The 13,023-nt window shown below is 43.2% G+C and overlaps 1 protein-coding gene across 1 annotated transcript in view; it reads right to left on the reverse strand.

Annotated features, from left to right (window-relative positions):
- Nucleotides 1-2,785: 2,785 nt before the first annotated feature.
- The window catches only part of LOC121677407, a 28,172-nt gene continuing 17,934 nt past the window's right edge, over nucleotides 2,786-13,023 (reverse strand). Inside the window, exons 7-15 of the mRNA XM_042056101.1 lie at nucleotides 12,574-12,745; nucleotides 7,905-7,988; nucleotides 6,994-7,317; nucleotides 5,194-5,592; nucleotides 4,471-4,515; nucleotides 4,175-4,271; nucleotides 3,932-3,955; nucleotides 3,562-3,647; nucleotides 2,786-3,268 (exon numbers count right to left, since the gene is read on the reverse strand). Of these exons, the coding sequence (XP_041912035.1) occupies nucleotides 3,255-3,268; nucleotides 3,562-3,647; nucleotides 3,932-3,955; nucleotides 4,175-4,271; nucleotides 4,471-4,515; nucleotides 5,194-5,592; nucleotides 6,994-7,317; nucleotides 7,905-7,988; nucleotides 12,574-12,745 (1,245 nt within the window). The 3' untranslated portion in view covers nucleotides 2,786-3,254. The remainder of the gene's footprint in view (nucleotides 3,269-3,561; nucleotides 3,648-3,931; nucleotides 3,956-4,174; nucleotides 4,272-4,470; nucleotides 4,516-5,193; nucleotides 5,593-6,993; nucleotides 7,318-7,904; nucleotides 7,989-12,573; nucleotides 12,746-13,023) is intronic.

Consider the following 13,023-nt stretch of genomic DNA (forward strand, 5'->3'; position numbering starts at 1 on the left):
CCTATTTTAGCATGTCATGTCTATTTTAGCATGTCTATTTTAGCATGTCATTCCTATTTTAGCATGTCATGTCTATTTTAGCATGGCATTCCTATTTTAGCATGTCTATTTTAGCATGGCATTCCTATTTTAGCATGTCATGTCTATTTTAGCATGGCATTCCTATTTTAGCATGTCTATTTTAGCATGTCTATTTTAGCATGGCATTCCTATTTTAGCATGGCATTCCTATTTTAGCATGTCATGTCTATTTTAGCATGTCTATTTTAGCATGTCATGTCTATTTTAGCATGTCTATTTTAGCATGGCATTCCTATTTTAGCATGGCATTCCTATTTTAGCATGTCTATTTTAGCATGTCTATTTTAGCATGGCATTCCTATTTTAGCATGTCTATTTTAGCATGTCTATTTTAGCATGGCATTCCTATTTTAGCATGGCATTCCTATTTTAGCATGTCTATTTTAGCATGTCTATTTTAGCATGTCATTCCTATTTTAGCATGGCATTCCTATTTTAGCATGGCATTCCTATTTTAGCATGGCATGTCTATTTTAGCATGTCTATTTTAGCATGTCTATTTTAGCATGTCTATTTTAGCATGTCATTCCTATTTTAGCATGGCATGTCTATTTTAGCATGGCATTCCTATTTTAGCATGGCATTCCTATTTTAGCATGTCTATTTTAGCATGTCTACTTTAGCATGGCATTCCTATTTTAGCATGTCTATTTTAGCATGTCATTCCTATTTTAGCATGTCATTCCTATTTTAGCATGGCATTCCTATTTTAGCATGTCTATTTTAGCATGTCTATTTTAGCATGGCATTCCTATTTTAGCATGTCTATTTTAGCATGGCATTCCTATTTTAGCATGTCTATTTTAGCATGTCATTCCTATTTTAGCATGTCTATTTTAGCATGTCTATTTTAGCATGGCATGTCTATTTTAGCATGGCATTCCTATTTTAGCATGTCATTCCTATTTTAGCATGGCATTCCTATTTTAGCATGGCATGTCTATTTTAGCATGGCATTCCTATTTTAGCATGTCATGTCTATTTTAGCATGTCTATTTTAGCATGGCATGTCTATTTTAGCATGTCTATTTTAGCATGGCATTCCTATTTTAGCATGTCTATTTTAGCATGTCATTCCTATTTTAGCATGTCTATTTTAGCATGTCATTCCTATTTTAGCATGTCTATTTTAGCATGGCATGTCTATTTTAGCATGGCATTCCTATTTTAGCATGGCATTCCTATTTTAGCATGGCATTCCTATTTTAGCATGTCTATTTTAGCATGTCTATTTTAGCATGGCATGTCTATTTTAGCATGGCATTCCTATTTTAGCATGGCATTCCTATTTTAGCATGTCTATTTTAGCATGGCATTCCTATTTTAGCATGGCATTCCTATTTTAGCATGTCTATTTTAGCATGGCATTCCTATTTTAGCATGTCATTCCTAAAGGTATTCTGAACAGATCCTGACACATTCAGCTTGTTACTCATTTGCTCCGGGTGTAGCCCTAATACTGGACTATATGCAGAACACAAATTCCAGCATGCATTTAACACTGGCCACCAGGTGGTGGCGCTGCTAGATAATTTGGGGCTCTGATTTGGGCCCTATGACAGACAATAATTCTGGGCCCCATGATAATATAAGTATTATTGGGGGGCTGTCTGGGGGCCCCCTGTCAGTGCTGGACCCTTAGAATCCTCCTAACTTCCCCGCCCCTAGCAGCACCCCTGCCACCAGAAGGTTACTTTTTAGGAAGGTTACTTTTGCAATGTATAGGAACGTCACCTATTACCAACTGCCCCGTATGTCCATCCTCTTACGTGTATGTGTCACTTAATATTAATTTCTATATAAACCAAGACGGCGGGTTTCTAAAGAAACGCAAGCACCCACACCATAAGTGTATCTAAATTAGCTATGTATCGGAGAGGCAAGTACAGGCACATAAAACTGGTTTCCTTCATCGCCCCCAGTAGGGGTATAATATTTAATCGGGTTTGTGTCCTTTGCCCCCAGTAGGGGAATTTTTATTAAATTTGTCTCTGTGTGAGACTAGTTAAAAACGACCGGGGGGTGAGAGCGAGCTGGGGGGGGTGAAAGTGAGATGGGTTTGAGAGTGAGCTGGGGGGGGGGGGGTGAGAGCGAGATGGGGGTGAGATGGGGGGGGGGGGTGAGAGCGAGCTGGGTTTGAGATGGGGGGGGGGGGGGGTGAAAGTGAGATGGGTTTGAGATGGGGGGGGGGGGGGTGAGAGTGAGCTGGGGGGGGTGAAAGTGAGATGGGTTTGAGATGGGGGGGTGAGAGTGAGCTGGGTTTGAGATGGGGGGGGGGGGGGGGTGAGAGCGAGCTGGGTTTGAGATGGGGGGAAGTGAGATGGGTTTGAGATGGGGGGGGGGGGGGGGGGGTGAGAGTGAGATGGGGGTGAGAGTGAGCTGGGGGGGGGGGGGGGGGGTGAGAGCGAGCTGGGTTTGAGATGGGGGGGGGGGGGGGGGTTGAGACCGAGCTGGGTTTGATTTAACCCCAACTCCAAGACCAGCTGACAATCTGCAGAGCCCTTTATTCTGTATTCAAAACAATGTTTGGATTTTGGAACAAAATGTATACTAAAAAAGTTTGATGAATGAAAAGTTTAGTTTAGCCTAAGATAAAATTCATAGATTCATGTACTGTATGGAATGATATAAATGCACACAGAATATGCACATATATTCACATTGGCTCACTGAACAGCAGAACATTTTAATGCATGAGGGACAGAGCAGGTAGACAAGGACCCCAGGTATATTTTATATATTTATGTTTATGTTTATGCTTATGGTATTTGTATTTACTTTTGTCTAAAGCAACTTACAGCATATGAACCCTACATTGGTTAAAAACAATAGCTTCAATTAAGGTTGAAAATAATGAGTTTTCATATGAACAAAAAATATGGACAAAAAATTGGATGTGCATGGGAACGTTGGATGTGCATGGGAAAGTTGGATGTGCATGGGAACGTTGGATGTGGTCGTGGTCGTTGCACCTGTTAAACATTCTATAAGTTACTCTTATGCTCCGGCTCTTCCTTTGCTCAGAAGTGGCCCATTGAGTGTGACTGATTCTGTGGTCCGCTTCATGGGGGCTAGAGTGTCCTGTTCCGTTAGCATCGAGGGGCTAGTGGGCGATCCTGTTCCGTTAGCACCGAGTGGCTATTTGCTTCTCCACCTCATTTTCCTGTGTAATCTCATCTGTTCATTTCTAACAAAGAACAATGGAAAGATATTACCTTACGCATCCACAATGGCATTCACATATTCCTCCCAAAGCAATGCATCTAAATGGTGGGTGTAGGCTTAAACTAGTTGCTAAACTGTGGTTAACAATTTGGTGAAACATTTCACACTGTAGGCCTACCCTCACAAAAAACCCCTTACACGGTACAGAGCAGTACGTGAACATGTCACACTTCACCCTGAAAGATGTCCTCAAGACAGGAAGCCTTTCAAACATACAGTAAATCTGAAATGTAACCGATTGCGTCTTTGACTTACCCCAATGCTTTTTTATCGCCACTGCCAGACAAACCAGGTAAACCACTGCAAGAGGAATTTTCAAAAGTATTTCCAGTGAGGGGATCCTGCAGGGTGGATTGAGAGGATGTGTTATGTATCGGGTTATGGTTATGTTACTTAGCAGACACTTTTTATCCAAAGCAGCTTAGAACATTAATGTACCTTAATTACAGTAATGACGATAAGCAGGAAACTATTCACTAAAATTGTAAGATTTAATTATAGTGAAACAAATTTCAAATAATAAACAGCCTAAAACTCAGCATGATGTTTTAATAAATAGCCTAATGCTGAGAATAACCAATTGCATACATAATGAATAACTTAATTAATGAGCATAAGATCGTACTTCACAACACTGTGTTCTGAGTGCCCTGGTGCCTCATCTGAGAGAGCTGGCTCCTCTTGCCCTGGTGCCTCATCTGAGAGAGCTGGCTCCTCTTGCCCTGGTGCCTCATCTGAGAGAGCTGGCTCCTCTTGCCCTGGTGCCTCATCTGAGAGAGCTGGCTCCTCTTGCCCTGGTGCCATAGCCTCATCTGAGAGAGCTGGCTCCTCTTGCCCTGGTGCCTTAGCCTCATCTGAGAGAGCTGGCTCCTCTTGCCCTGGTGCCTCATCTGAGAGAGCTGGCGGGGTGGCCTCTACACTGGTCTGCAGCAGGGCTGTAGCTTCACTTGCAAATGGTGTTTTCACTGTTGGTCAATTGAGTAATAAATGAAATCAGAACCCTAACTGTAAATCAGTCAGTGAGATACACATGCATACTGTACACACACACACACACACACACACACACACACACACACACACACACACACACACACTGTACTGTACATACACACATACATACACACATACAGTACATACACTGAGAACAGAATTAGGACTGACCAGTTTGGACTGCTGTGGTGGTATGAGTTGTAGATGTTGTCTCTCCTGTCAAAAAAAGAATACAAAGGTATTGTTCATGTCATACCCTTAAGTTGGATGAACTGAAAAACAATTTGAATAGATAGTTTTGAAGATCTGATGCTGCATGTCCTTAATGGCACCAAATAAGGCATATACTAAATATGAATAGAGTTAAACAATGTTACAAAACATTTGTTATCCATACAGTAGATGAATATATCCTCAAACTCTCTGCTTAGAAAAAAATAATTCCAATGAACAACGAGTAAAAATACTTCATCTGGCAGTGGAGTGAGTAAATGTACCTTAACATCGCCTTAAATCTTCAGTCTAATCTTAAATTAAGATACAATTACTTACTCCACTGGAAGATACATTTACTTTTTATGTCTTAATTTAAGAAGATTTTAACCTTTGAGAGGTTAATCCTAACCTCTAACCCTAATCCTAACCTCAACCCTAACCTTAATCCTAACCCTAACGTGTTATGACAAAAACCGAATGTCACTTAATAACATAAAGCGTTATGTCATAAATGTTTATGACTTGTTTATGACACATTCATGACAGTGTCATGTCATTCTTATGTCGACACTGTCAAGTAAAGTGTAACCGATTAATAACACTTGGTAAGATATACGTTTTTGCAGTGATGACCAAACTCACGTTGTGTGACGGGAGGTGTGTTAGTGCCAAACTCACGTTGTGTGACGGGAGGTGTGTTAGTGCCAAACTCACGTTGTGTGACGGGGGGTGTGTTAGTGCCAAACTCACGTTGTGTGACGGGGTGTGTGTTTGTCTTTGGGGACACGGACACGTACACGGGCAGCTGTGTGTCTGCTCCTGTGCACCAGTACCAGCCGGCGTCGTTGGGCGTCAGGTCCCGCATGGTCACGCTCAGTGCTCCGGTCCGAGGGTCTGCGTCCAGCGTGTACTTGTGCAGCCTGGAGGTGCGGCCGGCGGTCAGACACACACTCGAGCCGCTCCGGCACCACTTCTTCTCCCCGCTCCACAGACGGCCACCGTAGAGGCACCGCACCTGGACCAGACCGCCAACAGGTCCGGAGAATACTCTGCTCTCTGAGTACAACTCTGGAGGGCCTGAGATTATAAACACACAGAAAACACACTGATCTCTGAGTAGAACTCTGGAGGACCTGAGATTAAAAACACACAGAAAACACACTGATCTCAGAGTACAACTCCACAATTTAGTATTTCAAATATGACTAGGAAGCAATTAATTATTCTCTGTACATATTTAGGCTACACCATATAGATTCAATATGTTATTACATACTTACATATATTCTTACATATTCATTATTGACCTATCACCTCTATAGTTCATTTATAAAAACTGCAGTAATGTGAATTTAATGTAAGTTAATTATAGTGGATGGAATCCACTATCTTGAAATCTCCTGGCTTCTTCTTCTTATAACCTTTTCTTTTTACCTTTTCAAAAGTTAATGCGGCTCTAACCGTTTAGATTTTTTGAAAAGTTTATACTTTTTGAGAAATAGGGGATTAAAAATGTTAAAAAGCTAATTTCCCTCCCATAGACTTGAATGGAGGCTGTGATGTCATAATGGCCTAAAGCCAGCTACGCTCGTTAAGCTCCCAGAGTAGTTCCCGGGCTAATCAGAACACTGGCACAGGTGTCACCTGTGAATCCAACTGTCTCAGCTTCTAATGCATACAATCTGGTGCTCCCTAAAACTACACATTCTGTTTAAGTGTTTCCCGTGTGTCAAAATAAAAGTCACAGCCATAGCTCATTTGCGCATTATATCTCCAGAACGGCTTGACGCACATGCTTAAAATTTGGTATGAGTGTTTGTATGCACTCAAAGATGAAGTGAGTTGATGTTGGAGGTCAAAGGTCAAAGGTCAAGCCATGAATACTCTGAGCGCGATATCTCAAGACTGCCTTGACATACATGCCTGAAGTTTGGTATAAGTGTTTGAATGGACTCAAAGATGAAGTGAATTAATGTTGGAGGTCAGGAATCAGCAGCTTTATATATATATAGTATATATATATATAGTATAAGTATATATACTCTTTTGATCCCGTGAGGGAAATTTGGTCTCTGCATTTATCCCAATCCGTGAATTAGTGAAACACACACAGCACACAGTGTACACAGTGAGGTGAAGCACACACTAATCCCGGCGCAGTGAGCTGCCTGCACCAACAGAGGCGCTCGGGGAGCAGTGAGGGGTTAGGTGCCTTGCTCAAGGGCACTTCAGCCGTGCCTACTGGCGCTCGGGGAGCAGTGAGGGGTTAGGTGCCTTGCTCAAGGGCACTTCAGCCGTGCCTACTGGTCGGGGAGCAGTGAGGGGTTAGGTGCCTTGCTCAAGGGCACTTCAGCCGTGCCTACTGGTCCGGTTACAGGTCCGAAGTGCTAACCAGTAGGCCACGGCTGCCCCACAAAAAGCTTTTCATCCACTATTGTAATTCCTCTGGCATTACATTTCTAGTGTTAATATTATCACCTGGTGTGACTGTTATTTTCAGATAAGCTTTATCATCGGACCCTCCTCTGATGTCCACAGCGCACCAGTAGACGTCTGAGTCCTGCAGGTTCCTTATGGTCACAGTGAAGACCCACTGGGTGATGTCATCACTAATGGACACCTGGGCGTCCGGAGGGCTTGGAACACTGCTGGATCGGGTCAAGACACGGCAGGTGTCCCAGGTGTAACCGCGGCACCAGTACTTCACCTGCGCTACGTACTTCTCCTCGTAGTGGCAGGGCACGACGGCCGACCCTCCACGCTGCACGGTCAGATTACGAAGAGTCCTCACGCCTCCCAACCCTCAAAACAGAAAAACATTAGTCTGTTCACTGGATGAGCTAAAACATAAACTCTAAAGCCTGACACAGGAGACACTCATCACAAAAGCCTCGTTAGCCATAAACATCACACCTAGAACACTGGCCTATACAACGGAGAAAATATATATCTTACCTGCAAATCAAAACACATGTTTAATCAGGGTTAATCAATAATTCAAACAAAAATACTTTTGTACATTTTTCTTCTACATATTTTCAACAATCTAACACTACGGAGGGCCATGGTGGGAATTAACTTTTTATAGATGGGAATTTATTTTAGGAGCAGAAAACTCGCAAAAGGGCTCTAAAAATAAATTCTGACCTCTACAAAGATAATTCCCACCATGGTTCTTCGAGGGTTCCAAATATGGTTATGGTTAAAAGATTTAGCTGATGCTTTAGTGCAAAGCAAATTACAAATACAATAGTTACAAATGAACAGTAAACAGTTTTAAAATGTGAAAACAGCAATAATAAACAATAATGTCAAAGCAACAATACAATATTATGTAGCTTATGCTGCAAAATTGCCACAAAAGAAAGTATTTTCTTTTTAGTACTCACTCTGCACGCCAGTGAAAAGACAGACCAACACACACAGCACTGTGGCCATGATCATGCATCCAGCAGTGCAGCAGCTGCTCTGGTCTGCGTTTATAAGAAAACAGAAGTCACTCTCCCCCAGGCCCTTACAGTAACCACAGAGCAGTAAAGGGAGGGCATGACATTCGCACGAGACAAAGGAAGCGGGGGACCAGCACTGCGGTTTGCACACTATTGCGTTCTCTCTCTGGCCACTGTGACATGGAAACAGAGAGCATTGTGGGTGCACAGGAAGTATTTTACATGTACAATATGCACGTTTATGTTTCCTATGAGTTTTAAAAACATGTTGGGTTTTTTTGTTAAAAAAGTCTTCCATCTGCACCCTCCCTCTACATCTCAGCAACACTGAAGAGTTGCATTCCTCACATGAAAGGCAAACCACACTCTCAGCTGGTAACGCGAAAAGCAAACCACACTCTCAGCTGGTATCTAAAATCATGAAAAGCAAACCACACTCTTAACTGGGAACAGATAATTCCACTAGATATGAATTAAATTAACTTTAGTTGAGTTTCAGATATGAGTTGATTCATTTTAGACTAATATGGTCGTCCAGGTTGCAGCTTGCCAGCTCGAAGGTCACATGCTCATTATTCTACAAGGGTGCAGGAGATATTTTCAAATTGAGGGGGACCAAATTGTGAGCAAAAACCCAGATAGTGAATTCCAGCTTCTAGATATCGGACCACCACTTCTGACCCACTGTCGATCATCATAATATTTTAAACTTGCCAAAATATTAAGATAATAACAATGATTGTTTTCAAAATATGTTTTGATCAAAATGGTCAACAGTGGAGGAAGGGCAGAATGCCAGATCTGGCCTCAGATCAGCTTCTTGTTATGTGGGAGGTCTCAGCTTTTTATACGCTTATGCAATTCTTCTTTTGAGTTATTTCACACTGCTTGGGCCAATGGTTGAATACTCTAAAAGCTACATGGGATGTTGATATTTTATGAAGCCATGAATGAACAAGAGTTTACAGGTCATCATATGCCTGTGATCCAAACACACATGATCAAATAGGTAGGCCTACTTAAATTGTCTGGTATAAAGTTGTCAATCAAATGACCAAATCAACATGCACTCTCCACTAGTTACCAGTTATTGATGTAATGTTAGAAAATGTGAGGGAACACTTGTAATGGCTTTACAAGTTACCAGAACACATGGTAAAGACCAAAGAAATGAATAATTACAATGATTTGCAACTTTCCCTTATAATCAACTTTCCCTTATAATCAACTATTAACAACATTTTACCAATATTTAAATACTTTGAATTAATTAAAATATATAAAACAAATATTTAAAATATCTGTCAAATATTGAAACAAACATAATATCTAGGCTACACTTCAGGCAAATGCAAAACTATCTCTTTGATTAAGGCTAAATAATTTCCCAATTAAAAAAACAGGCTATAGCCACGCTGTCATGTTATCTATGCATATATGCAATATGCCAACTGACATTTGGGGGAATTTCCTGACTATTGCATTGCACATTGGCCCTCTGAAAATGTTATGCTTTTTTTTCTGGATTCATTTGGATTTTCCTCGTGCTTCAAAGAACTCGAGCTTCAAAGAAATCCTCACATCTGTGACATGCACAAGTAAGATAGCCTAGCTAAATTCCCAGCTTAGCTTGTTTAGGACTAGCCTGGGTGTTCCCATGCTGCCTTGCGCGCGATTTGATTCACGCTGCTAAGGCAGCCTGGAGACCATGGAGCAAATTTTCGCCTGAGATAGGGGACCAATCACAGAACAAGGGGGAAAGCAAGACAATGATGAGCTATGCACAGACGCATTTGATAGACATCCGTGGCACCCAATAAACGGATCTGGGCATTTTTTTCAAATACGAGAAAATTAACGTTTGGTTCCCAGACCATGTCTCATTGAGAAGTGGTGGCGCTAGCCAGGCTAGTTTAGGACCCCCGTGAACACTATTTGATAGGATACAATGTATCCTATACAGAGATACCTTTACTGTCTGAGGAATTTATGCACCAAGGTAACTCAAGTTAAGTAAATTAATTGTGTCTTGTAAATTATGCCTGAAATACGTGTTTAAGAAGTTAAATGTGGTGTAAGTCAGTGTTACTCATCTTGTATGAAAATGGGTCGATAACCAGTAGGCTAGTTGAGTTGGTTATTAAAACATAATCGCTAATGTCACGATGAGCAGAGGACGGTCTACAGAAGCAAGTAGCCTGGTTTAGTTCATGATGGTTGTTAGTAGAGAAACTGATCAAACATTTCAGATATCCAACTGTCAGTAGCAGAGTGAAAGTGGGATCGTGCAGTCTAGATGGCTATGGCTAGTGTTGATTATAAGTTTTATTTAGCCTAGCGTAGCCTATAGGCTATTATTTAGCATGTAAGGCGTTTTTTCAAAAGTGAGGGGGACGGTTGCCGTCTCTTCAAAACTGCGTGTGCCATGTCCCCCATGTCGCTGGCTGGCCTGTTCACTTTAGACTTAGATTGAGATGTATATCATTCATATAGTTTTTCTGCGCTTGTGAATGAAGTATGCGGTTCAGTTGTGATTACCCGATGAACTGCAGGTTTGATAAATACCACGTAAACTGAAGAACCCTAGACGTGTTGCAGGTGGAAAAGTACAAATATGCTGTCCCTATCTGGACACAGAGATGTGTTGAAAACAACGCATTTTTAAAGTATTTCTCAGACAAAAAAGCAAAAAGGCTGCCACAAGACAAATCAAACAGAAGTCCATCTCCTCTACCATATGTTCAGCAGTAGGACAATCTGATCTATTTGTTACTGACTACTGAATACTCCTCTACATGTTCAGCATCTGATCTATTCCTCAGAGACTACTGAATACTCCTCAGTAGAAAATGATAAAAATGCTAAACTTGTCAGCGCTTGTCTTTCAACTCTCTGCTGATGACGAGTGTGGAAGGATGTAACTTCCTGTGCTGCCTCTCTCTGGCCCCTGGTCTCTGAGGTGCAGGTCCACGTACTGCAGGATGTGGTCGAGTGCTCTGAGCAGCAGCGTGTCTGTCCTCAGAGTAGTTCTTCACCGGCACGATGGAGGAGAGGGGCATGCCCAGCAGAGCACTGGCCTTCACCATCTACACACACAGAGGACCGGACCGTCCATAGAGGATGGGAACACACACACACACACACACACACACACACACACACACACACAGGACCGGACCGTCCATAGAGGATGGGAACACACACACACACACACACACACACACACACACACACAGGACCGGACCGTCCATAGAGGATGGGAACACACACACACACACACACACACACACACACAGGACCGGACCGTCCATAGAGGATGGGAACACACACACACACACACACACACACACACACACAGGACCGGACCGTCCATAGAGGATGGGAACACACACACACACACACACACACACACACACACACACACAGGACCGGACCGTCCATAGAGGATGGGAACACACACACACACACACACACACACACACACACACACACACACACACACAGGACCGGACCGTCCATAGAGGATGGGAACACACACACACACACACACACACACACACACACACACAGGACCGGACCGTCCATAGAGGATGGGAACACACACACACACACACACACACAGGACCGGACCGTCCATAGAGGATGGGAACACACACACACACACACACACACACACACACAGGACCGGACCGTCCATAGAGGATGGGAACACACACACACACACACAGGACCGGACCGTCCATAGAGGATGGGAACACACACACACACACACACACACACACACAGGACCGGACCGTCCATAGAGGATGGGAACACACACACACACACACACACACACACACACACACACACACACATAGTCTTATACTCTTACTTGCCTGTTCCTCCTGCACGGCCCTCCTCCTGCTCTGATCACTGATGATGTCCAGGATCACTAGAGGTGCCGTTATTGTCCCTGTAGTGGTCACTGGGCAGACCAGATGTGATGTCACCACAGCACCATGCCATTATATACTCGCACTTCAGACAAGCCACTTGCTGCAATATTCAATATTCTCCAAAATGATCGGTGTCACTGACGAGTAGACGAGTAGAGCAGCCCTACCATCGGCATCTTGGAAACCACAGAGCAAAAGTACTGTAATGTGTTGGGGGTGCGTAGATGGACAGAAGAGAGTGAGATACGTGATGCGGTTGAACTGCAGGCTGTCACCGATGGGCATCAGGTGTCAGGATTACAGATTGGGGAGTACACAGACATCCGCACTCCTGCATAGAGCAGCTCATACCCCCTCTGATGACATATACACCCCTTTGGCCCCAGCAGACTCCTGGGTAACTAAGTTCCTTTGGCCCCAGCAGACTCCTGGGTTCCTTTGGCCCCAGCAGACTCCTTGGTAACTAAGTTCCTTTGGCCCCAGCAGACTCCTGGGTAACTAAGGTCCTTTGGCCCCAGCAGACTCCTGGGTAACTGAGTTCTTTTGGCCTCAGCAAACTCCTGGATAACTAAGGTACTTTCTCCTGTACTGCTACTGTAACTCAGAGTTCTCATTACTGCTTCCTGTAAACAACACAATAACACATAACCAACTGCCAAACACACACTCACCCAGGGCGCTGATGAGCTCTCTGAGCTGGTGGAAGGTGGACTTCATGGTGTCCGAGTAGGAGGAGATCTCCAGGCCGCTGACCACAAAGACCACACAGTGGACCTTCTCTGCAAGGGAGGGCTCCTTCACATAGCCTGGAGTGTCCGACACAACAGGACAGCAGGCGCTGAACTAGTGAGAGAGAGAGAAAAAGAGAAAATGAGAGAGAGTGTGTGTGTGTGTGTGTGTGTGTGTGTGTGTGTGTGTGTGTGTGTGTGAAAGTGAGAAGTCAACAACATAATTCAGGTCATATCATTAAAGCAGTAAAACTGGCGAGTGCCATCAGAATATCATCTTGTTTCCAAAAGCTAAAAAGACACCTACATAAGGGTTTCATGGTCAGATGACAAGTGCAGACAGAATATTTCATAATTGTCCACACTGATAACATTTACCCCACGCCTCACCAG

This window comes from Alosa sapidissima, chromosome 12 (genome assembly GCF_018492685.1).
Source record: "Alosa sapidissima isolate fAloSap1 chromosome 12, fAloSap1.pri, whole genome shotgun sequence".
Taxonomy (NCBI): Eukaryota; Metazoa; Chordata; class Actinopteri; order Clupeiformes; family Clupeidae; genus Alosa; species Alosa sapidissima.